The 27,006-nt window shown below is 44.9% G+C and overlaps 1 protein-coding gene across 1 annotated transcript; it reads right to left on the bottom strand.

Moving 5' to 3' along the window:
• On the bottom strand, nt 1-26,370 carry LOC117778695 (BCL-6 corepressor-like). The gene is made up of 13 exons (XM_034614448.1): nt 26,282-26,370; nt 22,674-25,209; nt 21,619-21,842; nt 18,473-18,593; nt 12,194-12,607; nt 11,275-11,481; nt 8,881-9,206; nt 5,786-5,944; nt 4,517-4,683; nt 4,043-4,188; nt 3,447-3,524; nt 2,772-2,958; nt 1-1,201 (listed from the first exon to the last, which is right to left on the bottom strand). The coding sequence occupies exons 1-13, from the start codon at nt 26,282-26,284 to the stop codon at nt 1-3; spliced, it is 5,769 nt and encodes a 1,922-aa protein (XP_034470339.1). The 5' UTR covers nt 26,285-26,370.
• Nucleotides 26,371-27,006: the final 636 nt, after the last annotated feature.

Genomic DNA, 27,006 nt, shown 5'->3' with positions numbered 1-27,006 from the left:
TCACGATCGTACTTTAACTCCGCTCTTATTCACGACTTTCTCCCGCTCGTTCTTCAGGTCTCTGTGGACGGCGGCGACCTTCATCCCCAGGTCCCTGATGTGGACTCGAACGTTACCCAGGTTCCTTTGCAAGGCGGTGTCCATCTTGATGCTATTAGCTAACTGAGCATCACAGATGTTTCCACCCACTCTCTTTATTCCGTGTCGTTCCCAAAGGTTTGTGTCTGCTGTCGCTGGGATACTATTTGCGGCGTTCTTACTTCGCAGTCGTTGTGGTTCCCAGAAGCTTCCGTCCAGTGAAGCATCTTGATCTGTAGAATCAGAAACGCTGTTGGTCTTACTTCGTTGATTTAGTCGTTTCCATGTGTTAGCGTCAGCTGCAACATTTGAATCTGAAGAGTTAGTATTTTCAGTGCCTATATTCCGCAGTCGCCGAGGTTGTGACAGGGCGGAGTCAGAACTCACAGGGTTCCTAGTTCGGAGTCGCTGAGGTTCCCACATGTTAGCTCCACCCATTTTGTCAGACTTCACGGAAGCCACTGCTGTAATTGTTCCTCCTGGTCGTTGTTCCCACATGTTAGCGTCCATCTTACCGTCAGAGTTAATGACACCAGTGTTCTTACTTCGTAATCCTTGCAGTTCCCACATGCGCGCGTTGGACGTAATGTTCGTCTTTGTTGGAGAAGGACCTACGACATGTTTACTTCCATGTTGTTGTGTTTCCCACGTGTTAGCATCTTCTTTAGTTTCTGTTTTAGCAGCAGAAAACACCAACTTCTTCAGTCCTCGACTTTCTATCGACTGGGTCCTGTTGTGCAACATGTTTCCCTCTATCGCCCCCTGTGGCTGCGGAGGTAATAACACTGGAACACAGGAAAATGTCACTGAGGGTCCCGGTGATGGCGGTGGCGAAGCGCTAAGCGAGTCCCAGCGACTTTCAATGAACTCCAGGGAGGAGCCTAGCATGCCAGCGAGCTCGGGCGTGGCCTCCACCAGCTCCAGAGGGTCTTTGACGTCCGGCCTGAACGAGACCAACTCCCGCTCGTCAGGACCCGTCAGCAGCTGCGACAGAGACGCCTGTCGGTAGAACTCGTCTTCAGGGACGGACTGTACGTTGATCTGAGGGAAGAGACGCCGGAAAGACCGTGACGTCATCCGAAGGCGACCTAAGACATCGGCGAAGAGAAGCCAGTTCCTGGGTCTGGAGGTAGGAGAGAGAAGAAGAGATTTAGGAAAGAAAAGTTTACGTCTTGAACCAGTTGAACTTATTCAACAACAACCCGTCACATGATTATCCACTTCTTAGAATTATGAAAGAAAACAGGAAGTGGACTGAAAGCATGAATCTTTTTTTTGTCATAAACAGAGAAAACTATTTATCTTCTTCTTAAGGCTCCGTTCGTCCACGATAAACCTACAAACAAAAGGTTTAAAATAAAGAGATGCTGCCCTTTGTGATCTTCAGCTGTAAAAATATAATTGAACTGAGTTGTCAGAAATTTGAATAATTAAAAAAACTGGATGTGAAAAACAAACGTCAGACATGACAAGATGAACAGAAATTAGTTTATAGATGAACTGAAGTTAAATTTTTATATTGGTTTTTTATACATTTCAGAGGAAGAAGAAATTCTGAAGACAATGGAGCAGTTATCGATTCACAATGTCTGTGTACACACACACACACACACACACACACACACACACACACACACACACACACAGCTTTAAAGTCAGTTGCTGCTGTGTGTGTTTGTGTGCTCGGTGGCCTTGTATCCAGGATGAGACATTAATACTACATCAGACGAGAGAGACGGGGGGGGAATAGGGAGGAGAGAAGCGACAGGGGAGGAAGACAAAGTGGAAGCCAATTAGCTGCGTCGCCACGGCGATGCAATCATTGTTAACGACCTGTCCTGTCTCTCTCTACCTTCTCTGCTATTCCCTTCTTTCTTTTTTAAGCTGCTTTCTGCCACTTTAATTGGTATCTGTGTGTGTCTGTGTGTGTGTGTGTGTCTGTGTGTGTGTGTGAGAGAGATGTGTTTAAACAACACAGAGAGTGTGAGTGTGTCAGAGAAAAAACAAGAATAAGAAAAAACAAGTGATTGTAGTATTTTATTTTTTTTAGTTTGGATCATAAACTGCAAAAATGTTTGTTGACTCCAATGTCTGAAAACTGTCTTCTGTCTCTTACCAGCAGGGGGCGACTACACTGGTAGTTTCTATAGAAGTCTATAGAAAGTGACTCTACTTCTCACTTTATAACGTCAGTAAACATTTTTAGTTTATGTCTCAGTCTCTAGTTTCAAGTCTTCTTCAAACAGCTGATGTTCATTTAGTGAATAATGATCATTTAGAGTCAAACAGACCATAAAGCACCAGATGTGTTGGGGGGGGGGGGGGGGATACCACAGTGTGATTGACTCAGTCAGGCTCCACCCCCCATTCTCCAAATATGGTGACTTCTGGTTAAAAAAATCCATCATTATTGCCTGATTGATAAAAACGTTAAAGTGCCTTGTTTCAGGATGAATATCAAGATGTTGTTGGTTCTATGAAACTGTATCTGGAGATCTGCTCCTGAAAGCAGCTGGAGCTCGAGTCAGGACCAGGAATCATCAGATCCAACCTGTTTCCACTTCTCCCCTGTGGAGGGCGCTACAGAGCTTCTTCCCACAGTATACCTGTATATTAATCCTCCATATTATCATTATTATACATTATATATAAATATATCTCTTTAATCACGTTGTGTTAGTTATCGGACTCACCCCTGTGACAACAACACCTGGATGTTGTAGCAGGGCAGCAGTGGTCGGTCGGACAGTTCGAACTCAAACACCTCCCTTCGTGAATGTTGCTCCTCATCCTCACCCTCCTCTTCCTCCTCCTCTTCTTCGTCCTCTGGCCCCGGTGGATCAGCCAGGATGTTATACACTCCTCCGCCACTGGGTGGCTCTGTTGGACACAAAAAGTGTTGAAGAACATCAAAAGTACTAGAGCCCTTCCTTCTTTCATCTATATGCAGATGATATAGTCATTTACACAAACTCTTTATTTTCCTATTTAGTTTTGTTTCACTTTGTTTAAATGGGGTTAGAAAAAGGTCAATGAGATGTAGTTCTCCTGAATCCTTTAGTCCTGATTCTTTAGTTCTGTCTGTTCCTGGAACTTTTACTTTCAGGGTTACGAGCTGTTGTGGAGACTAACTAAAATAAAACGCTGGAGTAGTTAACCAATCATGTCTTTCCAGTATTGTAAGCCCCACCCCTAATGTTCCTGTTCTTTTGTCAAGTAACTCCGCCCTGAGTAAAAAGGATTTCTTCTGAACTAAACGTAGATTCTGGTTCCTGAGGAAAGTTCCTGTGATGGAAACAAACCATAACCCCTGTAATCCTAAATGATGTATATCGCCCTGGTGTGTGTGTGTTTGTGTGTAAACTAACCGCACACCGAGCTGCCGTAAAACTCCCAGTACGTTCCCTGGTCGCCCTCCGACCTTCCCTGGAGGTCACAGAGATATTCTGCAGAAAGACGGGAAGAAGAAGATGAGTGTGTTTGTGCTCAGACGGCTCGTCGCCGCGGCGCTGAGTAGATGGAAGCTGGCAGGAGTGTGTGTGTGGCAATAAGCTGTTCTGGGATTTAGTAGCCAAGCCTCATTAAACCCCTCTGGAGAGAAAGAGCGATGGAGGGAGAGAGAACAAATACAGGCAGGGCGCACACACACACACACACACACACACACACACACACACACACGCACGCACGCACGCACGCACACACACACACACACGCACACACACGCACGCACGCACACGCACGCACTATATTTTAAAGCTTTTGTTTTTTCCTGGAAACATTTCTCATAACGTATTTTCTCTTGATATTTTTCCGTTCACTCCTTGACTTCCTGTACCGCACTCTCTCAGCAGTGAGCAGCAAACGTGATTTTAAACACAACCTGAGCGACGTTCATCAAGATTTGGTTTTAGTTGGGAAATAAAATAGAAATAGACACGTTTTCCTTTCCTCCCCCTCTCACCCTCCAGGAAGGTTTCCATGGCAGCGCTGTGGGTCATGTTGATTGGCCCTCGTCCGGAGTAGGAGGTGAGGGTGGGGTCGGCGCCACAGGCCAGCAGGAAGCGCACCACCTCCATGTGGTCGTTCTCAACGGCGTCGTGCAGCGGCCTGACGAGAAACAGAAAACTGGAGGGAAGTTATCAGTCCAACACATCTTCATCATCCTCTTCATCGTCTTATCAATCATACAAGTTGAAAATCAGTTGGTTTTGTGTCTTTCACTTTTGGACGAAAACAAAACTCTTTAAGTACATTATTAATAAATCAGAAAAAGAATGATATAATAAAGACAGAATAGCGTACAAAGACAATTTATGAAAACTGCAGGAATAACTTAAGACTTATTGATATACAGACGTTATTCATACAAACAATAAAAGCACAAACATCACAGACGTCATGAGAACCACACGATGTTGTATTTACACAATCGTACCTGGTTCCATCCTGAGCGCTGCAGTTGACGTTGGCTTCGTGCTCCACCAGGTGACGCACGATCCCCAGCCAGCCACGTGCACAGGCTTCGTGCAGGGCGCAGTACCCGGCGTGGTCTCGATGGTTAACGTCGCAGAGTCGCCTCTCCAGACAGTACAGCACCACCTCCTGGACACAAGGAGACGTGCACAGACAAAGACACCAGAGCTTTTAGACTTTATAAATATCATTGATTTGACATTTACTCCAGAGGAGTGAATCTACCATCATCACTGTGTGTATATATATATATGTGTGTGTGTGTGTGTGTGTGTGTGTGTGTGTGTGTGTGTGTGTGTGTGTGTGTGTGATCATTGGCTTGTTTATCTTCCAGCTTCAATCCTAAACTCTAACAGACTCATTCAGTCGTCGCTTCCAAATTCTATTTGAATTGTGTCACAGCTGTATTGTGTGATTGTGTGTCTGTGTTTGAGTTGTGGGACTAAACACTCGACAAGGAAAGGACATGTTCCTACAACAGTTCACAGTTAAGAGAAGGAAACAAGGAGACGAGGGTCTGAAAAATATGATGAAACCTCCTCTTTCTTGTGGTTCTCCAAGTGATTTTGTGTGTGTGTGTGTGCGCGGTCTGAGTGTGTTTTCTCTGAGTGTGTGTGTATGTGCGCGGTCTGAGTGTGTGTTCTCTGAGTGTGTGTGTGCGCTGTGATGGATGACGGCTTCATTTGCAAACTGAGCTCGTTAGCTTCACCGCTGCACCTCAAAGAGAGCGAGCGAGAGGCAGCGTGACACTCGACAAAAGCTGCCACACTGTGCATGAAATATTCAACACACACACACACACACACACACACACACACACACACACACACAGTTTTCAGCCTCCAGATGATTTTCAGACGCAGACTGAATTTCAATGACAGACGTCACCTGATGATTCCTGTTGTACAGTCTCATTCCAGCATGACGGCGATAAAGAAAAGATCATGGGGTCATTAAATCTGAAGGGGCTCGTCCCCTGGGGAGCAGGAATGACATGAGAATGGTTTGGACTCAGAGGTCCAGCTCACATCTTATTGGTCCGAAAGAAGAGAAGATGCTCTCATTATGTTTTCTTCCTTTTCATCCATCTCGTCTTCACTCAGGTGTTTGAATGACGACTGAGGAGACAACTTCCTGCTTCCTGTGTTTACTTGCTATTAGCTGCTAGCTGCTACTTCGCCGGTTGGGAACGGTCACATGCCCTAACCTGTGTGCGTTTGTGTCTTGTTACCTCGTATCCCAGGCGGGCGGCGCGCTGAAGCAGAGTCTCTCCAGCATTTTTGTTCACAATGAGCCGACGCATCTCCGGAGGGGCTGGCCGGGCGCAGAGTGTGTTCTGCGGAGAGGGAGGTCTGTGGCTGGGCGAGCAACATGAGTCAGATGGAGAAACCTGTGTGTGAGAGACGTTTAAAGTGAGTCGCATTCACTCAAGAATTGGGAGTGTTACACCACAGATTTATTCTCATGTGGAGTTCCTCAGGGCTGAGTTTGAGGTCCTCTGTTATTTTCTGTTTCCTTGTATTGACAGTAACAAACTGCAGAGTTGTTCTCTTCTGCTCTGTTAACGCTTCTGGTCTCGTTTTATTTTGAAAACTCAGGGGTTGTGAGACTTTTGTAAACGATGACGCAGACATTCTCTTCCTGATTGGTTCTTATCAGTCACATGACTCGACTACCAGCGGTGAATTCAAAGCTTGTTCGTAGTATTTTCTGTGCCTTACGAAGTGCAGAGTAGACATTCATGTAGATTTAGAATAAAATCGTTTCTCAGTATTTTAATATCTGATTTCTACTGTGATTCCTTTGATTTATGTGTAAAGTGGCTGTGGTGTTCAGGTGCATCAGTGCCTTGCTCAGCGGCTCTGAGGCAGACGTCCCTGTTCATTGTATTTTCAATGAGAAACATGTTTCTTGGTTTGTGTCTACTTTTAAAATATTTGTATTTTTATGAATTGATTCTAATGAATGTTTTTGTATTTCCTGAATGTGGAGAATCAGGTAGAGACAAAGTTCATCAGTGAGCTGCTGGTGCCACGGCAACAGTCTATGCCGCTTAGCAGCCAGACAGTGTGTGCGTGTTATTGTGTGTTTGTTTGTGTGTAACGTGTGTGCGTCTGCCAAACGAAGCCGCTGCCGCCACGCATCGGCAAACAGGAAGCGAGCTTTGCCCTGGAGGTGTGTGTGTGTGTGTGTGTTTTGTAGCAGAGCAGACTCAAACAAGGAGGAGGGTCGAGCGAAAAATAGAGAGCGTGAGAGACAGATTGTGTTTGAGTGCGTGAGTGTGTGTGTGTGTGTGTGTGTCTTTGCTGCCCCGAGGGCATCTCCGGTGCAGCAGCTGTCAAAACGGCACAAGCCACAGACGCACATATGCACACGCACACACACAGTACATGTGGACAATATTATTCTTTCTCCATAACCTTCAGTCTCTCCCTCCCTCGCTCACTCCTTCACTTTAATCTGCAGTGAATCACACACACACACACACACACACACACACACACACACACACACACACACACACACACACACACACACACACACACACACACACACACACACACACACACACACACACACACACCCTGCTGAGTTTTCGCAGCGAGCTCCAATCAGGACGATAATTACAACGATTAACAGAGAAGAAAGAAAAGACGGAGGAAAAGGAGAAGCTGGTGTGTGATTGTGGTTTTAACAGTTTGTTCTTTTATTTGCTCGTTTGGTCTCAGTTCAACTTTGTCGTCCCATTAACAAATGTTTCATCTTTGTTTGAACTTTGACTTTAAGTTACAAGGACAATTTAACTCGTTCTCACATTTGATGTTTTAACTCGTCTTTGTCTTTCAGGAGTTGGTGTCTCTTGTCCCACTGTTACTCTGACTCCGCCCACACCAACACGTCTGAGTTTTAAAACTCTGTCTACTTCGTCCACACTAGCGATTTATCTCTGTATCAGAAATAATCCTCCTGAACACATGACCATTCACCTACACTGGTCATGTGATGTAAACAGGAAGTAGATTGTCTCTGCAGTCGGTTGCTTAGTAACAGAAACTCCTCTGAAGGAGGAGCAGTGATGGTGAAGAGTCAGAGCAGGGACGACGAGGTGGAACTGTAACTGACAGGAAGTGTTAGAAACAGGAAGTGTTACCGACAGGAAGTGTTAGCGACGCTTTGTGTTCACCGCTGGTAGTCGAGTCATGTGACTGAAGAGAACCAATCAGGAAGAGAACCTCTCTGAGTCATTGTTTACTAAAGTCTCAGTTTCTGTTCAGACTGAAACAGAGTTTTCAAACTAAAATGAGACCAGCAGTGTTTAGTCTCTGATTTAGGGGCTGGAAAACTCCACCAGACGTAACCATAGCAACAGTAATGAGTTTTAACTAAAAAGTCAAGTTGCCTCAGAAACAACACATATTGTCCGAAACTTGAAGATGAAAGCTTGTTTCTTTGGAGTCCCACAGGGCTTTGTTTTAGTTCTCATATCTTTTTTGACGTCTTTTACAGGATAAGCACCAGAACACTGGGTCCAGTTAGTTGTCACGGTGACACATGATGCTGAGTTAATTCTGCAGATCAGACCTTTGGTGTGACTGAAGCCTGTTTATTATTAAATATATTTCAGTTTATTTATCTTTTATTGTAAGAAATCCCAGCAGTTACTTTCCGGTTTATCCTCCAGCTCTCAAGAGAAGAAGCTCTCCTGACCCTGAGAGGATGAATCTTCAGCCTCCGCTTGTCTCCAATCCAGAGGAATAAATCAAGTGCTCCCTCTCACTACCCCCCCTCGGGTGGGTGAGGGTGTTTGAGTCACGCTTAGTCACATTATTTCTGTGTTTACATGTCTGCCTCCAAGCCAACAACAAATCAAGTGCACTCACACTCAAGTTCACCTCATACGGGAGCATTTAAGGTGCGTTGTCTCCGCCTGGTTAAATCTGAGGCGGCCAGTCGGACTCTGGATTTTATTACAGTTTAAAAAGTGAAATGAAAACGTGGATAAAACTCAGGGTTTGTCTCGTCCATCCTCTCCTAACCCTAAGCCTTGATGTTAAATCTTTTTATTATACTGAACACTGGACGAGTGTATAAACTTTCGCTGTATGCCGACGACATTCTCCTCTTTGTGTCAGAACTTTTTTAACTTAATGTTGTTGAAAGATGTCAGAACATCAGATAAATGTGTTGATATCTTTTGAATAATCTTAATGACACAGCACACAAATATAGTTTGACTGTTTGCTGCTCATAGCCCACAGGGATACGTTTATATAGATTTAGGTTTGGGACCAAACATGATGAAAAAAACAAGCGCTCCTCCCTCACCCTCCTATTTTTCTCCTCAACGTTGTCCCTCCCTCCTTCATGTCTCTCCTCCTCCCTGGCCGTGGCTCCTCCCATGTGTTTCGTCTTGCAGGGTCGCTTGCCCTTCGGCCTGTCGAGGTCGTCATGGCAGCGGAAGGGATGGGGGTCAGGTGAGGTGGAGCATGGAGGAGGAGGAAGTAAGGACTGGTGGAAAGCTGTGAGCCTGCGACTCTCCCTCAGCTTCTGATGTTTGTCCTGGAGGCGAGAGGAGGTGACGGAGGACAGGGATGCAGGGGCTGGTTGCCGGGGGAGATGGGTGGGAGAGGAGGGCAGTGCCACATGGGAAACTGTAATAAGGAAGAAGCCAAATGTGTTAGTGATGGAAACACAATGACATTGACATGCTAACGTTCACATTATTATGGGCATGCTAACATTTTACTTCTGCGAAAAAAAGCTGCTGGTCTCATTTTAGTTTGAAAACGGGGGTTGTGTTTTAGTCTGAACAGAAACTGAGACTTTTGTAAACGATGACACAGACGTTCTCTTCCTGATTGGTTCTTATCAGTCACATGACTCGACTACCAGCGGTGAACACAAAGCGTCGCTAACACTTCCTGTCAGTAACAGTTCCACCTCGTCGTCGCTCAGAGAAAAGAAATCCCAGCTCTGACTCTTCACCATCACTCGTGTGGAAGGAGTTTGATTTAGTTTTAAATGAAAATCTGCCTGAGACACTTCATTTCAACATTTCAAAGAAAGATGGCGGCTCAGGTTGTGATCATGTGACCCTGAAGTTCTTGAACCTCCCAAAGTAAAAATGTTAACTCTACACTTAACCCTAACCACCTCTGAAGGTTAAAGCGGGTCAACTTAAATGTTGAACATGTTCTGTCAAAATAAAAACTGAATTTAAAAGAACTAACGATCTTTAACTTAAACTTCAGCTTCCTCAACGAGTTTTTCAGCAGGGGACGAGTTAGATAATAAGAGAGGGAGAGAGAGAGGAACAAAGAAACAGCCTCCTCGCCTGAGTGGAGCAGATAGTGGGGGAGGGGAGGAGAGAGAGAGAGTTCTGTTTTCCATTGCAGACGCCTGCAGGAAACACACACACACACAAATGTGCATGTAAACACACACAGAGCCAGAGGTTGTTTCTGAAACGCTGCTTCCATCTGCTGAATTATTCATCAGCCTGGACACACACACACACACACACACACACACACACAGTTAAGTGTGTGTCCCTCTGGGCGTGTCACAGTTAAACAGTCTTGTTTCACCTCTAATCGTCACCATTGTTTTTTCAGGCATGACATCACCATTATCAGGTTTTATTAGCCCCACCCCCTGTCAGTCAAGTCTGACGGCATCTGACAAACATGTGACTACGCAGATTTTGCTTTGTTATAAACAAGACGTGTGTGAAAGTGCAGACAAACCGAGTCCAGCAGCAAAAAAAGTTTACTGTTAAAACTTGAGTTGTGAGTGTTTGAGCAGCTTTGACGCAGTATTCTGTCATGTGATTGGACGATAACTTTGAGTCGTCACTCTGTTTTTCTGAAGAACTCAAATTTGTCTTGTAAGAAATTCAGATTTTTTCAGCACGTTTCATTGTAAATTCTTAAATGAGAATTTTACTTAAAGTCTTATCAGACTGAAAATGACTTTTCAGTGGATGTGTTTCAAATATGACGGAGGAGTGAAAATATCACAAAGTTCTTGTTGGATGAAGCTGCTGGTGAAAGCGATGCAGGATTTGGTTTCTGCCACTTCTGAATATAATATCTAATATAATCTTTCTTTGGTCAATTATCATCTCAAACTCGTTTCACACCACCTCTACGCTGATGACATCACACTCTCTGTTGCTCCTGCCTCAGATCTTAAAATCAACGTTGATACGACACCTTCACTTCACCTTTTCAAAAGGTGTCTGACTTCATCCAAATAATTGTTGGTGTATTGATTGAATGAAATCATAAAAGTTGATTTTATTTCTAACCACATTTCTGAGTTAAAGTGAGTTTGACCTGAAGAACACGTGGAGACTGAACGCAGCTCGGAGCGGCGGGCGTTCAATAAACAGAGGAAGACGAGGATCAAGCATCGTGTGTGTGAGACAGCTCCATCTGGGAGATGTTAGACGGCTATTAGCACGCCGCGCACGCCGCGCACGCACATAGTTGGTGTTATTCTACTCATGTGCTGCGACAATCACAGAGAGAAGAAGAGATGAGACAGTGAAGAGCAGCAGAAACTCTCTCAGAAGTTCCTGCACTGGACTCTTCACAATAAAATTCTGTGTTCAAACAATCACTAAGACATATAGAATAGTAAATAGAGTGAATAAGTTCACTAAATATAACCATTTTATTTTGAATTTTAAGATAAAGTTTCAATTGTTGGTTTTACCTCTCGGGCCGTCCCTCCTCACAAGTGCGGGGTCGCCCCAGCCTCCGTTGACCTTTGACCTCCCTCTGACGGCCAGGACGTCCATTCTGAACTTCCTGGTGACCTCTGCTGACCTCTCGCCGTGCTCCCTGTGTGGGAGGGGCTTGTTGAGTCTGAGGCCGTCGAGCTCGATGTAAACCTTCAGTTTTTTTACGTCTGAGGTCGAGTCTGTGAGGACCAATGAGCAGTCAGGAGAGCAAATGGATGACATAAAATACATAACGGATCAAAAGAATATTTCGGTGTTTCACTGGGAGCTATAGATACTGTTTATATACAGTTGTGTATTATCTGCATATCAGTAAAAGCTCACATCATGTTGTATAAACAGAGTTTATGTAAAGAAAACGAAAGAGGTCTTTATGTGGAGCCCTGAGGAACACCACGATAAATGGCAGAACTAACAACCTGTTGTGGGTTAAAAAAATGATGATTCAAGTTTGACGACGTAGATTATTTTGAATGTGGAGCCTTGTTGAAATAATGAATTAATGAGGTTGGAGAGTTTGTCATCCTGAGACAATGATCTACTTCAAACATGGAGGTCAATCTGCACCAATCTGTCTTTTTGATTATATTATAATAAATATTCTTTCTTTCTTTCTTTCCGGCAGCGTCTCAAACCTTCGTCAGCAGAAAGCTCTTGAATTGATTTAGAGACGATCACATGGAGATTATTTCTGGATCTTTGTGGTTATGGAACAGCAACAGCCAAAAAATGATTTAAAAACAAATGAAGATAAAACCCTGAGTCTTTGGATGACTTCTCAGTGTTTATGATGTTGAGTTTATTTATTGTAGATTCATGTCCAATAAATTGTATTTGATAATATGTCAGGATAAACAGAATTAAATAAATACAGATTTTCTGAATTCTTACTGGTGGTGAACTTGGTTTTCTTGATTCCCGCCCTCTCCTCCGCCCTCTCCTCCTCCCTCTCCTCCCTCCCTCTCTTCAGTCGGCTGTTGATGATGCTGCTCTGATGAAAAGGCTCCAGGCTGAAGATTCGCCTGCGGTTTATCACCGTGCCGGGATTCGAACCACCGGGCGCGGATGTCGGCATGGGGGTGTTTCCCTGGAACAGACTCCTGGCTGTGGGTAGAAACCTTTGTTGTTGTAGTTCTGGCTGTGAAACAAAACTCCTCTCCTGTTTCTTCCTCTCCTCCTGCAGACCCTCTTCTTCTTCTCTCCTCCTCGTCTCCTCATCCTCTCGGAGGACGGCGAGGCCGTTGGACGAGCGACACGGTGGAGACAGGATGGGGACATGGCTGTGACGGCAGTTTATCTGAGAACCTGCACGAACAATGATCCACTTAAAACTTCTCTTATGACATTTTTGAATTGACACAATGGAACCTTCAGTAAGAGTTTGTTTAAAGCAGCAACTTAACGAGATCAACTGTGTTTTGTTTTAGTTCGTCGGGGGTTAGCTCTCTCTATTAGAGTTAGCTCTCACTCTGTTAGAGTTACCTCACTCTATTAGAGTTAGCTCTCACTCTATTAGGGTTAGGGTTACCTCTCTATTAGAGTTAGCTCTCACTCTGTTAGAGTTAGCTCTCTCTCTGTTAGGGTTACCTCTCACTCTGTTAGAGTTAGTGCTCTCTCTCTGTTAGGGTTAGGGTTACCTCTCACTCTGTTAGAGTTAGGGTTACCTCTCACTCTGTTAGGGTTAGGGTTACCTCTCACTCTATTAGGGTTAGGGTTACCTCTCTATTAGAGTTAGCTCTCACTCTGTTAGAGTTAGCTCTCTCTCTGTTAGGGTTACATCTCTCTCTGTTAGGGTTACCTCTCACTCTGTTAGAGTTAGTGCTCTCTCTCTGTTAGGGTTACCTCTCTCTCTGTTAGGGTTAGGGTTACCTCTCTCTCTGTTAGGGTTACCTCTCACTCTGTTAGGGTTAGGGTTACCTCTCTCTCTGTTAGGGTTAGGGTTACCTCTCTCTGTTAGGGTTACCTTTCTCTCTGTTAGGGTTAGGGTTACCTCTCTCGGTTAGGGTTACCTCTCTCTGTTAGGGTTAGCTCTCTCTCTGTTAGGGTTACCTCTCTCTCTGTTAGGGTTACCTCTCTCTCGGTTAGGGTTACCTCTCTCTCGGTTAGGGTTACCTCTCTCTCTGTTAGGGTTACCTCTCTCTGTTAGAGTTAGGGTTACCTCTCTCTCTGTTAGGGTTACCTCTCACTCTGTTAGGGTTAGGGTTAACTCTCTCTCTGTTAGGGTTAGGGTTACCTCTCTCTGTTAGGGTTAGCTCTCTCTCTGTTAGGGTTACCTCTCTCTCTGTTAGGGTTACCTCTCTCTCTGTTAGGGTTACCTCTCTCTCGGTTAGGGTTACCTCTCTCTCTGTTAGAGTTACCTCTCTCTGTTAGGGTTACCTCTCTCTGTTAGAGTTAGGGTTACCTCTCTCTCTGTTAGGGTTACCTCTCTCTGTTAGAGTTAGGGTTACCTTTCACTCTGTTAGGGTTAGCTCTCTCTGTTAGAGTTAGCTCTCTCTCTGTTAGGGTTACCTCTCTCTCTGTTAGAGTTACCTCTCTCTCTGTTAGGGTTACCTCTCTCTGTTAGAGTTAGGGTTACCTTTCACGCTGTTAGGGTTAGCTCTCACTCTGTTAGAGTTAGGGTTACCTCTCTCTCTGTTAGGGTTAGCTGTCACTCTGTTAGAGTTAGGGTTACCTTTCACTCTGTTAGGGTTAGCTCTCTCTGTTAGAGTTAGCTCTCTCTCTGTTAGGGTTACCTCTCTCTCTGTTAGAGTTACCTCTCTCTCTGTTAGGGTTACCTCTCTCTGTTAGGGTTAGGGTTACCTTTCACGCTGTTAGGGTTAGCTCTCACTCTGTTAGAGTTAGGGTTACCTCTCTCTCTGTTAGGGTTAGGGTTACCTCTCTCTCGGTTAGGGTTACCTCTCTCTCGGTTAGGGTTACATCTCTCTCTGTTAGGGTTACCTCTCTCTCTGTTAGGGTTACCTCTCTCTCTGTTAGGGTTACCTCTCTCTCTGTTAGAGTTAGGGTTACCTTTCACTCTGTTAGAGTTAGCTCTCTCTGTTAGGATTACCTTTCACTCTGTTAGAGTTAGCTCTCTCTCTGTTAGGGTTACCTCTCACTCTGTTAGGGTTAGGGTTACCTCTCTCTCTGTTAGGGTTAGGGTTACCTCTCTCTCTGTTAGAGTTAGGGTTACCTCTCTCTCTGTTAGGGTTACCTCTCACTCTGTTAGAGTTAGTGCTCTCTCTCTATTAGGGTTACCTCTCTCTCTGTTAGAGTTAGGGTTACCTCTCTCTCTGTTAGGGTTAGGGTTACCTCTCTCTCTGTTAGGGTTAGCTCTCACTCTGTTAGAGTTAGGGTTACCTCTCTCTCTGTTAGGGTTACCTCTCTCTCTGTTAGGGTTACCTCTCACTCTGTTAGAGTTAGGGTTACCTCTCTCTGTTAGGGTTACCTCTCTCTCTGTTAGGGTTAGGGTTACCTCTCTCGGTTAGGGTTACCTCTCTGTTAGGGTTAGCTCTCTCTGTTAGGGTTAGGGTTACCTCTCTCTCTGTTAGGGTTAGGGTTACCTCTCTCTCGGTTAGGGTTACCTCTCTCTCTGTTAGGGTTACCTCTCACGCTGTTAGGGTTAGCTCTCACTCTGTTAGAGTTAGGGTTACCTCTCTCTCTGTTAGGGTTAGCTGTCACTCTGTTAGAGTTAGGGTTACCTCTCTCTCTGTTAGAGTTAGCTCTCTCTGTTAGGGTTACCTTTCACTCTGTTAGGGTTAGCTCTCTCTGTTAGAGTTAGCTCTCTCTCTGTTAGAGTTAGCTCTCTCTCTGTTAGAGTTACCTCTCTCTGTTAGAGTTAGGGTTACCTTTCACGCTGTTAGGGTTAGCTCTCACTCTGTTAGAGTTAGCTCTCACTCTGTTAGAGTTAGGGTTACCTTTCACGCTGTTAGAGTTAGCTCTCACTCTGTTAGAGTTAGCTCTCACTCTGTTAGAGTTAGGGTTACCTCTCTCTCTGTTAGAGTTAGCTCTCACTCTGTTAGAGTTAGGGTTACCTTTCACTCTGTTAGGGTTAGGGTTACCTTTCACTCTGTTAGGGTTAGCTCTCACTCTGTTAGAGTTAGGGTTACCTTTCACTCTGTTAGGGTTAGCTCTCACTCTGTTAGAGTTAGCTCTCTCTCTGTTAGGGTTAGCTCTCTCTCTGTTAGGGTTACCTCTCTCTGTTAGAGTTAGCTCTCTCTCTCTGTTAGAGTTAGGGTTACCTCTCTCTGTTAGAGTTAGCTCTCTCTCTCTGTTAGAGTTAGGGTTACCTCTCTCTGTTAGAGTTAGCTCTCACTCTGTTAGTTACCTCTCTCTCTGTTAGAGTTAGGGTTACCTCTCTCTGTTAGAGTTAGCTCTCACTCTGTTAGAGTTAGCTCTCACTCTGTTAGGGTTAGCTCTCACTCTGTTAGAGTTACCTCTCTCTCTGTTAGGGTTAGCTCTCACTCTGTTAGAGTTAGCTCTCTCTCTGTTAAAGTTAGTGCTCTCACTCTGTTAGAGTTAGCTCTCTCTCTGTTAGAGTTAGGGTTAGCTCTCTCTCTGTTAGAGTTAGCTCTCACTCTAATAGGGTTAGCTCTCTCTCTGTTAGAGTTAGTGCTCTCACTCTGTTAGAGTTAGCTCTCTCTCTGTTAGAGTTAGGGTTAGCTCTCTCTCTGTTAGAGTTAGCTCTCACTCTAATAGGGTTAGCTCTCTCTCTGTTAGAGTTAGCTCTCACTCTGTTAGAGTTAGCTCTCTCTCTGTTAGAGTTAGCTCTCACTCTGTTAAAGTTAGTGCTCTCACTCTGTTAGGGTTAGCTCTCTCTCTGTTAGAGTTAGCTCTCACTCTAATAGGGTTAGCTCTCTCTCTGTTAGAGTTAGCTCTCTCTCTGTTAGAGTTAGGGTTAGCTCTCTCTCTGTTAGAGTTAGCTCTCTCTCTGTTAGGGTTAGCTCTCACTCTGTTAAAGTTAGTGCTCTCACTCTGTTAGGGTTAGCTCTCTCTCTGTTAGAGTTAGCTCTCACTCTAATAGGGTTAGCTCTCTCTCTGTTAGAGTTAGCTCTCTCTCTGTTAGAGTTAGGGTTAGCTCTCTCTCTCTGTTAGTTAGCTCTCACTCTGTTAGAGTTAGCTCTCTCTCTGTTAGAGTTAGCTCTCTCTCTGTTAAAGTTAGTGCTCTCACTCTGTTAGAGTTAGCTCTCTCTCTGTTAAAGTTAGTGCTCTCACTCTAATAGGGTTAGCTCTCTCTCTGTTAGAGTTAGCTCTCACTCTGTTAGAGTTAGCTCTCTCTCTGTTAGAGTTAGCTCTCACTCTAATAGGGTTAGCTCTCTCTCTGTTAGAGTTAGCTCTCACTCTGTTAGAGTTAGCTCTCTCTGTTAAAGTTAGTGCTCTCACTCTGTTAGGGTTACCTCTCTCTCTGTTAGAGTTAGCTCTCTCTCTGTTAGAGTTAGCTCTCACTCTAATAGGGTTAGCTCTCTCTCTGTTAGAGTTAGGGTTAGCTCTCTCTCTGTTAGAGTTAGTGCTCTCACTCTAATAGGGTTAGCTCTCTCTCTGTTAGAGTTAGTGCTCTCACTCTGTTAGGGTTAGGGTTACCTCTCTCTCTGTTAGAGTTAGGGTTAGCTCTCTCTCTGTTAGAGTTAGTGCTCTCACTCTGTTAGGGTTAGCTCTCTCTCTGTTAGAGTTAGCTCTCTCTCTGTTAGAGTTAGTGCTCTCACTCTGTTAGGGTTACCTCTCTCTCTGTTAGAGTTAGGGTTAGCTCTCTCTCTGTTAGAGTTAGCTCTCACTCTAATAGGGTTAGCTCTCTCTCTGTTAGAGTTAGTGCTCTCTCTCTGTTAGAGTTAGCTCTCACTCTGTTAGAGTTAGGGTTAGCTCTCACTCTGTTAGAGTTAGCTCTCTCTCTGTTAGAGTTAGCTCTCACTCTGTTAGTTAGCTCTCACTCTGTTAGAGTTAGTGCTCTCTCTCTGTTAGAGTTAGGGTTACCTCTCTCTGTTAGAGTTAGTGCTCTCTCTCTGTTAGAGTTAGCTCTCTCTCTGTTAGAGTTAGGGTTACCTCTCTCTGTTAGAGTTAGTGCTCTCACTCTGTTAGAGTTAGTGCTCTCACTCTGTTAGGGTTACCTCTCTCTCTGTTAGAGTTAGGGTTAGCTCTCTCTCTGTTAGAGTTAGTGCTCTCTCTCTGTTAGGGTTAGCTCTCTCTCTGTTAGAGTTAGTGCTCTCACTCTGTTAGGGTTAGGGTTACCTCTCTCTCTGTTAGAGTTAGGGTTAGCTCTCTCTCTGTTAGAGTTAGGGTTAGCTCTCTCTCTGTTAGAGTTAGTGCTCTCTCTCTGTTAGGGTTAGCGCTCTCTCTGTTAGAGTTAGTGCTCTCACTCTGTTAGAGTTAGTGCTCTCACTCTGTTAGGGTTAGCTCTCTCTCTGTTAGAGTTAGGGTTACCTCTCTCTGTTAGAGTTAGTGCTCTCACTCTGTTAGGGTTAGGGTTACCTCTCTCTGTTAGAGTTAGTGCTCTCTCTCTGTTAGGGTTACCTCTCTCTCTGTTAGAGTTAGTGCTCTCTCTCTGTTAGGGTTACCTCTCACTCTGTTAGAGTTAGTGCTCTCTCTCTGTTAGGGTTACCTCTCACTCTGTTAGAGTTAGGGTTAGCTCTCTCTGTTAGAGTTAGGGTTACCTCTCTCTCTGTTAGAGTTACCTCTCTCTCTGTTAGAGTTAGTGCTCTCACTCTGTTAGGGTTACCTCTCTCTCTGTTAGAGTTAGGGTTAGCTCTCTCTGTTAGAGTTAGGGTTACCTCTCTCTCTGTTAGAGTTACCTCTCTCTCTGTTAGAGTTAGTGCTCTCACTCTGTTAGGGTTACCTCTCTCTCTGTTAGAGTTAGGGTTAGAGAACATAATTCTCTATGTTCGGCTTAAAGCCAGCGAGGTGCACGGAGAGTTCACACACACAAAAAGGAGACAAAGGAGTGAATTCAAGAATGTGAAATCAGATTGTGTGTGTGTTAACGTCTTTAGTGATGTGTGTTTGTGTTTGTGCACGTCATTCTGCAGAACTCTCCAGAAATCCTCTTACCTCTCGGAGCCTCGGTGGCGGCTGCAGAGCGACTTCTTTCTCCTCCTCCTCCTCGCCCTTCACTTTTCTGGCAGCCCTCCCACCCTCCTCCCTCTTTCTTCTTCCCCTCCTCCTCCTCCTCCTCCACTTCCTCCCTCCCTCCATCTCCTCGCTGGCCGCCTGCCAGCTCCTTCTCCCCTGTCGCCACTGCTGCTGCGGTCATCCCTCGTTCTTCCTCTTCTTCTCCTCCTCCCTCTTTCTCTTTCAGCTCCAGCTCAGAGAAACGCAGCATCGCTCGCTGGAAAAAAGAAAAGAATAAAAACATCAGCAGGAACAAACCTGTTCATATACAATCAGTTTGTATCCACCAATCAGTGCAGATTCAGTTGACATACATTATAGGGATATTATCTATAGACTCATATGAGGTCATGTGACCTTCAACAACTCAAATCAGTTCATCTTTGAGTCCAACTGGATGTTTGTACCAAATTGGAAGAACGTCCCTCAGGGCATTGTTGACACCAAGAGCAATTCCAGAGGAACACTTCAACTCATTTCAGTCAAACTCTAAATCTGCTTCAGACCTGAGCTCCTCAGTTCTCTGTATCTTCTCTGGAGGATCAGACCCAGTTTCTCGTCTAAAGTCTAAATCCAGGAGCAGTGTGAACACAGCAGAGGATCCTCCACTGATTCACTGGGAGTGAGGAGCTTCCAAGGGTTAGGGTTATGACCTCTGCAGCAGAGGTCACACGTCACTTCCTGTCTCTGTCTGATGCACCCGGCTGCCCCCCCTCTCACCTGAACCATGAGGATCTGATGCTGTGAACGAGTCTGTGCAGAAAACCTGCTGCTGTGTTGTTCAGCTGTGAAACACAAACTCTGGAGAAGCTCTGGAGACGATTCTCTGGATTTCACCTGGAGCTCAGGTCTGAAAATGGCTTAAATTATATTTTTAATCTGATTCACTTTCACTCCTTTTCAGTTTTAAAGCTACATTGTCCCTTCATTTTTGTACCGTTTTTTCTCACTTTACCTCCTTTCAGTGCCCGAACTTCATTGGTTGCGATTGAGAAAAAACAGATAATCCAATAAACCCATGATAATCTGACCATCAGTTGTTAAAATGTTTCTCATGACTCAAATCCAGAAGCAGATATACGAGTGAACGCCTCCTTCTGTTGGAATTTTATCACGTTTTATGATTTAATTTAAAGATTTCATATTTTCTCAGAAAGAAAAAGATTATCCATGTCCTCAATCATGACAGCCATGTCTTCCCACTAAGGTGCATCACTTGTAACCTCTGGTAACCACCGGTAACGCTGCCTGACAGGCTAGTATTTCTCCTCCCTCTGTCCTGAGCACAAACCCATTTTAAAAATAAACGACCCGTGAAATGATCTACAAATCTATCCAGCACCACCGTGGCTCAGATCCGCCAGCAGCATTAATATGAACTGTAAACCCCCCCCACCTCTTCCACGCTCCTTCAGTAACGATCAAACAGAATAAACACAAACACACTGTGATGGACGCAGTAACGACACAGTGAAGAAAGTTAACGTCCTTCACAATAATGAAGCAGCTACTTTAAACAATGTTTGAGAATAATCCATCATTATTTATTTTACATTAATAATATCAAACTGTAAAGAAACTGAAATTATTAGATAATAGTCATATATATTTTAGTCTTGCTGATGGTCTTCCACAACAAAGCATGTTTAATTTCGCCCCTACGCCACGGACCAAGTGGCCCTGCACGTCGAGTTGTACGATGTTCTATATGTCACCACAGCTATTATTCAGACTTACGATGGTTTATTTATTCCTGTTTCAATACAAACCATCTTCCATTAAAAAAAAGACTAAACTGGGCTCCAGGGACAGAGGAAGAGGAGGATTTCATTAAAACAACAACACTGAGCTTGTTCCTCCTCTTTCTGTTGAGGGTTGGAAGAGAAGGATGAAGAGGAGGAATTTAATTTGAGGGGAAAAGAGGATCTCTAGGGAACAAGGATGTAAAAACAGAAAAAGGAGAAAGAGATGGAGGAAGAGAAAAGACTGAGAGGAACAGAGTGACTGACACATTAGTAAAAAAAGCAGCAGATGAACAGTCGCCTGCAGTCAAACGCTGCTGCTGTGTTTTCCTAACATGACCTCAACACGACCATAAACATCTGCAGATGGAAAAAGACCATGTGAAGAAAAGGAGAGAGGCAGCGATTGTCTTCTCTTCATACCAGCGAATACATTTCTACATCTTCGACCACATCGAAATAACTTCTAACAACCTCAAAACATACATCATACAGAAGATATAAAAACTTTCTCTCTTCACTTTCACACATTTTTTCTCTGCTTTGGCTTTTGTCCAAACTGCAGCTCTTTTTATCTGGAAACTTTAAGGTTCCGCCCACACTAACACACCTGAAAACACACGTCACATGACCACATACCACACTGACCATGTGGTGTAAACAGGAAGTAGATTGTCTCCTCTGCAGTTGGTTGCTTAGTAACAGAAAATCCCCTGAAGGAGGAGCAGTGATGGTGAAAAGTCAGAGCAGGGATTTCTTTTCTTGGACAGACAACAAGGTGAAACTGTTACTGACAGGAAGTCATGTGACTGATAAGAACCAATCAGGAAGAGAATGTGGGGGTCATCATTTACAAAGGTCTATGTTTCTGTTCGCCCAGACTAAAACACAACCCCAGAGTTTTCAAAATAAAACGAGACCAGCAGCGTTTACAGAGCAGAGAGAACCACACTGCAGTTTTAAAGAAAATAACAGAGGACCTCAAACGCAGCCCTGAGGAACTCCACATAAGAAAAAAGAGAAGTTTCTCATCCTCACAGAAACTTTCTAACCTGATCTCAGGAACTCGTATCAATGTGGCTGTCGCCATGAAGAACAGGATCCGTTTTCCCTGTTGATGCCAAAACATGTCGCTGTTTTTTAACAGATGAACATGAAGAGACCAGCGTTGCTATTCTAGTTCCTACAACCTCAAATCCTCCTATCAAATCTTCTCAAACGAGAAGGCAAACTAATGTTCAACACTTCCTCAAACCTCCTATCATTTTCCCAGTGAGGGATCACATCCTCAGGCTGTGTCTGCAGCCCTCTACAGGACAACAGTAGACTTAACATAGACAAGAACCTTTGGAACATCTCCTTCATAACCAGTGAGCATCAACATCACAAAACAAACAGGCAGCAGTGATGTAATCCCCAGTCAAAACTAGATTAGACCATCACTGTTCACTGAATAATGAGACAATCAAGAATTAACAAGAATGTAGACAGGGATCTTACCTGGATCGCTTTCTGCTCTCTGCTCAGCTGGCTGGAATCGGCGTAAAGCTCAGCCGTCACACATTTAAAGCGGTCGCCCAAGTAGCCAGAAGAATTGGCGATGCGCTTGGTGAGGCCCGAGCGTTGATTCTTGCTGCAGCTGGGGCCTTTATCCTCATCAACTAGTGGATCCATGCTGTCCTGGATTTCCTTCCTCCCATCTCCACTGCTGGTGAAGGTGAGAGCTGAGTTTGGCGTCTCATTGGAGGAAAAGCCTTCATATTTAAGGTCTCTGTTAACTGGCTGCTCTTGAGTCAAATTAGTCGGCATCCTGTTAAAGCCTCCATTGGTTGGATTACCAGGTGAAAAGTGCCTATAGGTTGGGCTCCGAGGAAAATAGTTTCCATATGTTGAGCCCCTGAGATTGTTATTTACACAGGTCTGGTAATCTCCATAAGACCGGCCCTTACATGCAAGAACCCCAACATTGTTGTTTCTGTAAGCTTGGCGCACTGCATTGTGCTTTTCACAATTTGCAAACTGGGGATTGACAGTTATGCAGTTTGGAGCCACTGGGTTTGTATTTCCAGTAAAAGTTGGAGCCCTCAGATTTCTGCAACACGGACCAATAAAATTCCTCTGGACAAAATTTGTACTGTTTTCATCTCCGCCCTTACAAGTGGGAGCTCTTGGGTTGTGGACACAAAGTGAGGTCCTGGTGTTCATGACTCCTCCAGCTGCCTCCCTGGGATCGAAAGTGCTGCAAACTGGAAGCTGGGGACTGAAATCTCTACATGCTGGTGCTTTACTGGTGCAAACTGCACCGTCTGCATGAGAAGTAGCTCCATAAACTGGACTCTCGGTCTGGGTGACTGTACACACTTCTCCCACGATGAGGTTAGAATTGTTATTGTCACTGGAAGAATTTACTTCACCAACAGGAACTGATAAGTTACTCTTCTTTGACGAGCTTTGCTCAGGATCAACCTTTTCCCTGCTCAGGCCTTCTGACTGAACTCCATTACTTGCACTCTTTCCATCAGCACCATTATTCCCAAAACTAGTTCCCCCCTCACCAGGTCCCCAGCACCACCAGAGGCTTTTACATTTTCTAGAAAACTGCCGAGGACAAGTTCGGGCACAGCGCATGGTCTGCTCCTCTGGGATGTCCGAGAATGGGCTAAGTGTTTCTTCTTCTTCTGGGATCTCCTCTTTAGCAAGAAGAGATGAAGCAGAGTGGTTATGAGGAGGTTTTGGTTGGGAAGTCTGGAGTAGTGAGCCTTGCCTCATCTCTGCAGCTTGTTCAGAAGGGAGGAACTTAGGAGGCTGTGGCTTGTTTTCTTGAATGTGGATACACCCACTGCTCCCTGGTTTGATGGAATTCTCTACGCCGATAGCTGAGGAGCTGAGTTTGTTGGTGGACAAATCATCATCTGTCTCATCACGCACGGGGTCGATACAAACTACGTCATCTTTGATAGCCGTGAGGTTTTTTCCTGAAGTCTTCATGTTTTGATTTGTGAACTTGTCTTTTTCATTGTCACTCTTGTGGGAGCTGTCAGCATCTGGCCTTTCCTGGTTCCTATATGGTTCTGCACTCCAGGGTTTATCCTGAGTTTTAGATCTGTTGTCAAGTCGGTCTTTGGTGTTAAGACCTGGGTAGCACGACATGGTTGTTGGAGCCAATTCCTGAGAATTCTGATATGGATGTACTCCATATGGTAGACTTTGCTTTCGTACAGTGTGTGGCGGGTAAAAGCTACTGTTGCTGAGCAGGACTGGGTGGGAGTAGACAGATCCTTTGCCTGATATGGAAATGCGTTGCAGGGACATATTCTCAGCAACCGAATATGGGATGTAACGGTTGGTGTAACCTAAGCCAGGAGGGAGGTAGGACTCACCAAAGATTTGACAAGAGGTGTTAACCACAAGAGGCTGCTGATGCAGAAGAGGTTGTGTCTTCTGAGCCTCTGACTTAGCAGGAGTTATGATCTGTTTTCCACAGCATGTGGGAGTTTCTACTTTGCTGTTTGGAGGGCCTTTATCCAAATCATTATTAGGGGCTTGTGGCCATTCAACTTTGGATTTTGGGGAAGGGGACATTGCAGAAGATCTTCCCCCTGAGGCAGGACTGGGACTGCTGCTCATCTCTACTTTTGTGTGAGGAGAACTTTGAGGCTTGTTTTTGTTTTTTATTATTTGGGAGCCTCTGCTGTGGTCTGAGCCGACAGCTGAGGAAGGACCCGGGACCACCCAAGAGGAGGGTGCAGTACTGATAATTTCAGGACAATTTGGAGAGTTTGCTGATGTGCTAACCGGTCGGGGCAGACCCTCTTTTAAGTGCTGGCCCTGGTTGTCCAGCAGCTCATAATGAGATGGTGGTGAATACCCCAATTTGGCCAGGGCCTCTAATTTGGACGGGAAACCATTTGCAAAACCTTTCAACTCTTTGGCAGACAGATCCAAAGGTTTTTCGGCAGTTTTATGAGGCACAGCTGTGTCCAGTGATGTCTGTGCAGGGGATACACACTTCTCTTCACTACAGCGGTCTGAGCCGGCACCTTTGGTTTTGTTGCTGCCTGAGTACGTGGGAGAGCAGTGCTCAGAGCTCAGGCTAGCCCTGTAAAAGGGGTGAGAGACTGAGCGTGAAGTTGATGAGGTGTTTCTGTAAGTGGACTTCTGGAGATCTGTACTGGAGTTTCCGAGGGATTGAGGAACTGAACATGGAGGACGGTTAACTGGGGGTAACTCTATCGCAGCAGTGCTAGCTGAACTGCTAACAGGGGCAGTGCTACTTTCACTACTGCTACTCTTGCAAGATGAGGCCTGACTGGACTTTGCACCACTGTTACTGCTGCCATGTAGTTGCTCAGTAGGGTGAGGCTCGGGCTCCTGGCGGATCTTTGGACTGGTGCTGAAGGGTTCCTTTTGTACCTGAGGACCAATTCCTTGCAAGGCTTTATCCTGGCAGTGGGGGATGGGTACCAGGACAGCAGGAGCAGGGGTGGCCTTAGGGATCCTGATTTGAGGGTCCAGTGGAGATGTGATATGGGTTGGGGCATAATGAGGAAGGTAGAAATGTCTGTCTTCCCCGGCTGTGCTGCTTCCTGCCCCAGCGGCACACAAAGACTGATATGCCAGCTGCTGGTGGATGAAGGTCGATGGCTGGGACAGGAAAGAGGCCTTGTATGCCATGTCTAAGAATGGGTACATTGCAGCATCAGCATAAGGGCTGATCCAGGGCAATCTCAGGAAGTTTCCAGCACCATTCAGGCCCAGTTCTGACTGTTTATCACTGGGTGGAACCCTGTGGTCTGGCCCCAGGCCTTCAGCTCCTGTAGCAGGAACAACCAGAGGTGGTGGGTTCTTATAAACTCCAACATATTCGTTTGCTGGCTTCTGGCCATTCAGCAGGGTTACATTAGGTCTGTACAGAAGATTGTAGCCCAGTGGGAGAGAAGTTCCAGACTCCCGGGGTTTTTCAGCTGAAAGAGGATGGATGCCAGGATAGAAAATCCCTCCATGGGGGCGGAGGTTCTCCCCCACCAGAGTGTTGCAGTCAATGCTGAGGTCAGCGACCGGGTTCATCCTGTAAACTGTGCTGGCATCCACCTGTAACATAGCGGGTAAATGTAAGTAATCAGCAGACAGATACAAGAGTATACAACAGTATTCTTCATTAGTGTATTCATCGTAAACAAATCAGCTGTTTGGAATCTTCCTACGACACAAACAATACAACCGCAACTACTAGGAGATATTTACCAACAATTTCAGAAAGATCAAAGTTTAATGAACGTCTGGTGCAGGATCAGACAAGATTTCCTCTCATTAAGAGATTTTTCCAACACAGTGAACAGGATGTAAATAATGAATTAAATATCAGAAATAAACTGTTAGAGTCACATGGTCAGATTCACTCAAGGACAAACAGGGACAGAAAAGAAAAAGACTTTGTCCGTTTAGATAATCTTAACGTCAGGACACAAAATCATTGAGAAAAATTTAAATAATATTTAATTTATTTATTATTTATTTTTCCTGGAGCGACTCTGACTCGACAGATCCAAGAAGAAGAGGCGAACAACGAGAGGGAGAGAGTATAAGAAACAAAATGAGCGAGAGACAAAGGGAAGGCATGGAGAGACAGAGAGGGAAGGAGAGGGGGAAAGAGAGAGCAGCCTAATTGAATTTCCAGTCACATGGAGTGGTGAACTACCTCTGATTGGATGTCCGCCGCAGGGCCATTAGGAAATGATTCACACAGCTGGGTGGCCGCTGAAGACGTGGAGGACGCAGACAGACCATTCACTCGCTCTGATTTTTACAGTTCATGGACAACAGGAAAACAGCAACAGGAATATTTTAGGTTAATGTGAGATTTATTTTCTTTGAGATGTTTTCCTAAAACAAACTGTGGCACAGGACAAATTTCATGTAATTTCCTGACTTAACGTTCCGTGCTGAGACATTTAAAAACACGACAGAGGATTTTTATTGACGGATTGTGACGTGACTTTCGTAACGATATGTGACATCATGACATTAAACAATGTGACGTTTGATGATGGCTTAGCAAAGATAGACTTAATAATATTTTAAAAATCATTGCAAATCTTTTCTTCTATTTTCTGATTGGACTCAAACGTAAATGAGTAAATTGTAACGTGACCTTTGACCTCACCATGCTGTGAGTCTGTCGTCCTCGTGTTTCTGCTTCAGACAGATCGACGCTCAGTCACGTCTGCAGACGGGGACAGGAACAGCTTCCACTTCACTGTCCTCATACAAACAAGGAAAACATCTGGAGATGAACAATCACACACGTTTTAAATTCACATAAAAACCAGGAGTTTGGTTTGAACACATTTCAGTGGAGCCAGAAAACCCTGCGATGTTATCACTGGTCATCACCTCGTTTCCAGAGGAATCAGCGCTGCTCCACACACACACACACACACACACACACACACTTTCATTAACGACTCTTATCTCCAGACTACTAAAGGAACACTGTGTGTGTTTGTGCCATAGGGAATCGAACCCGATGAAACGGTTCCACGCATGACGAGTTCTACGTTGGTGCTGCGTTCAGGAGCAGTTTGACTCCGTAAGAATCAAACGTCACCTGGCTGGATCACCTGCTGACCCCGCCCACTCAGGTGAGTGGCTGTCAGTCAGAGCTCAAAGATCCAAAATGGCCCCAAGAGACGATTGTTTCCTCCATTTTGTAGCAAACTGATCACAAGTTCAGTCACTGGTAGGTCAAAGGTAACGATTAACATCCAACTGAAAGTGAGAGCGCCCTCTGCTGAACAAGAGCAGGTCATTACAGTTTGAATATCAACTTTTTTCACCATGTTTGAATTTAAACCTAAACTCAAACATTTATCAACCACTGCTGAACAG

This window comes from Hippoglossus hippoglossus, chromosome 2 (genome assembly GCF_009819705.1).
Source record: "Hippoglossus hippoglossus isolate fHipHip1 chromosome 2, fHipHip1.pri, whole genome shotgun sequence".
Taxonomy (NCBI): domain Eukaryota; kingdom Metazoa; phylum Chordata; class Actinopteri; order Pleuronectiformes; family Pleuronectidae; genus Hippoglossus; species Hippoglossus hippoglossus.
This window is presented reverse-complemented; position numbering and strand designations above follow the sequence as displayed.

Coding starts and splice junctions, on each gene's coding strand:
- LOC117778695 (XM_034614448.1), bottom strand. Junction 21,843..22,673: donor CTGGTGGTGCTGGGGACCTG/GTGAGGGGGGAA, acceptor CGCCAAACTCAG/CTCTCACCTTCACCAGCAGT. Junction 1,202..2,771: donor CAGGTGTTGTTGTCACAGGG/GTGAGTCCGATA, acceptor TCCTACCTCCAG/ACCCAGGAACTGGCTTCTCT.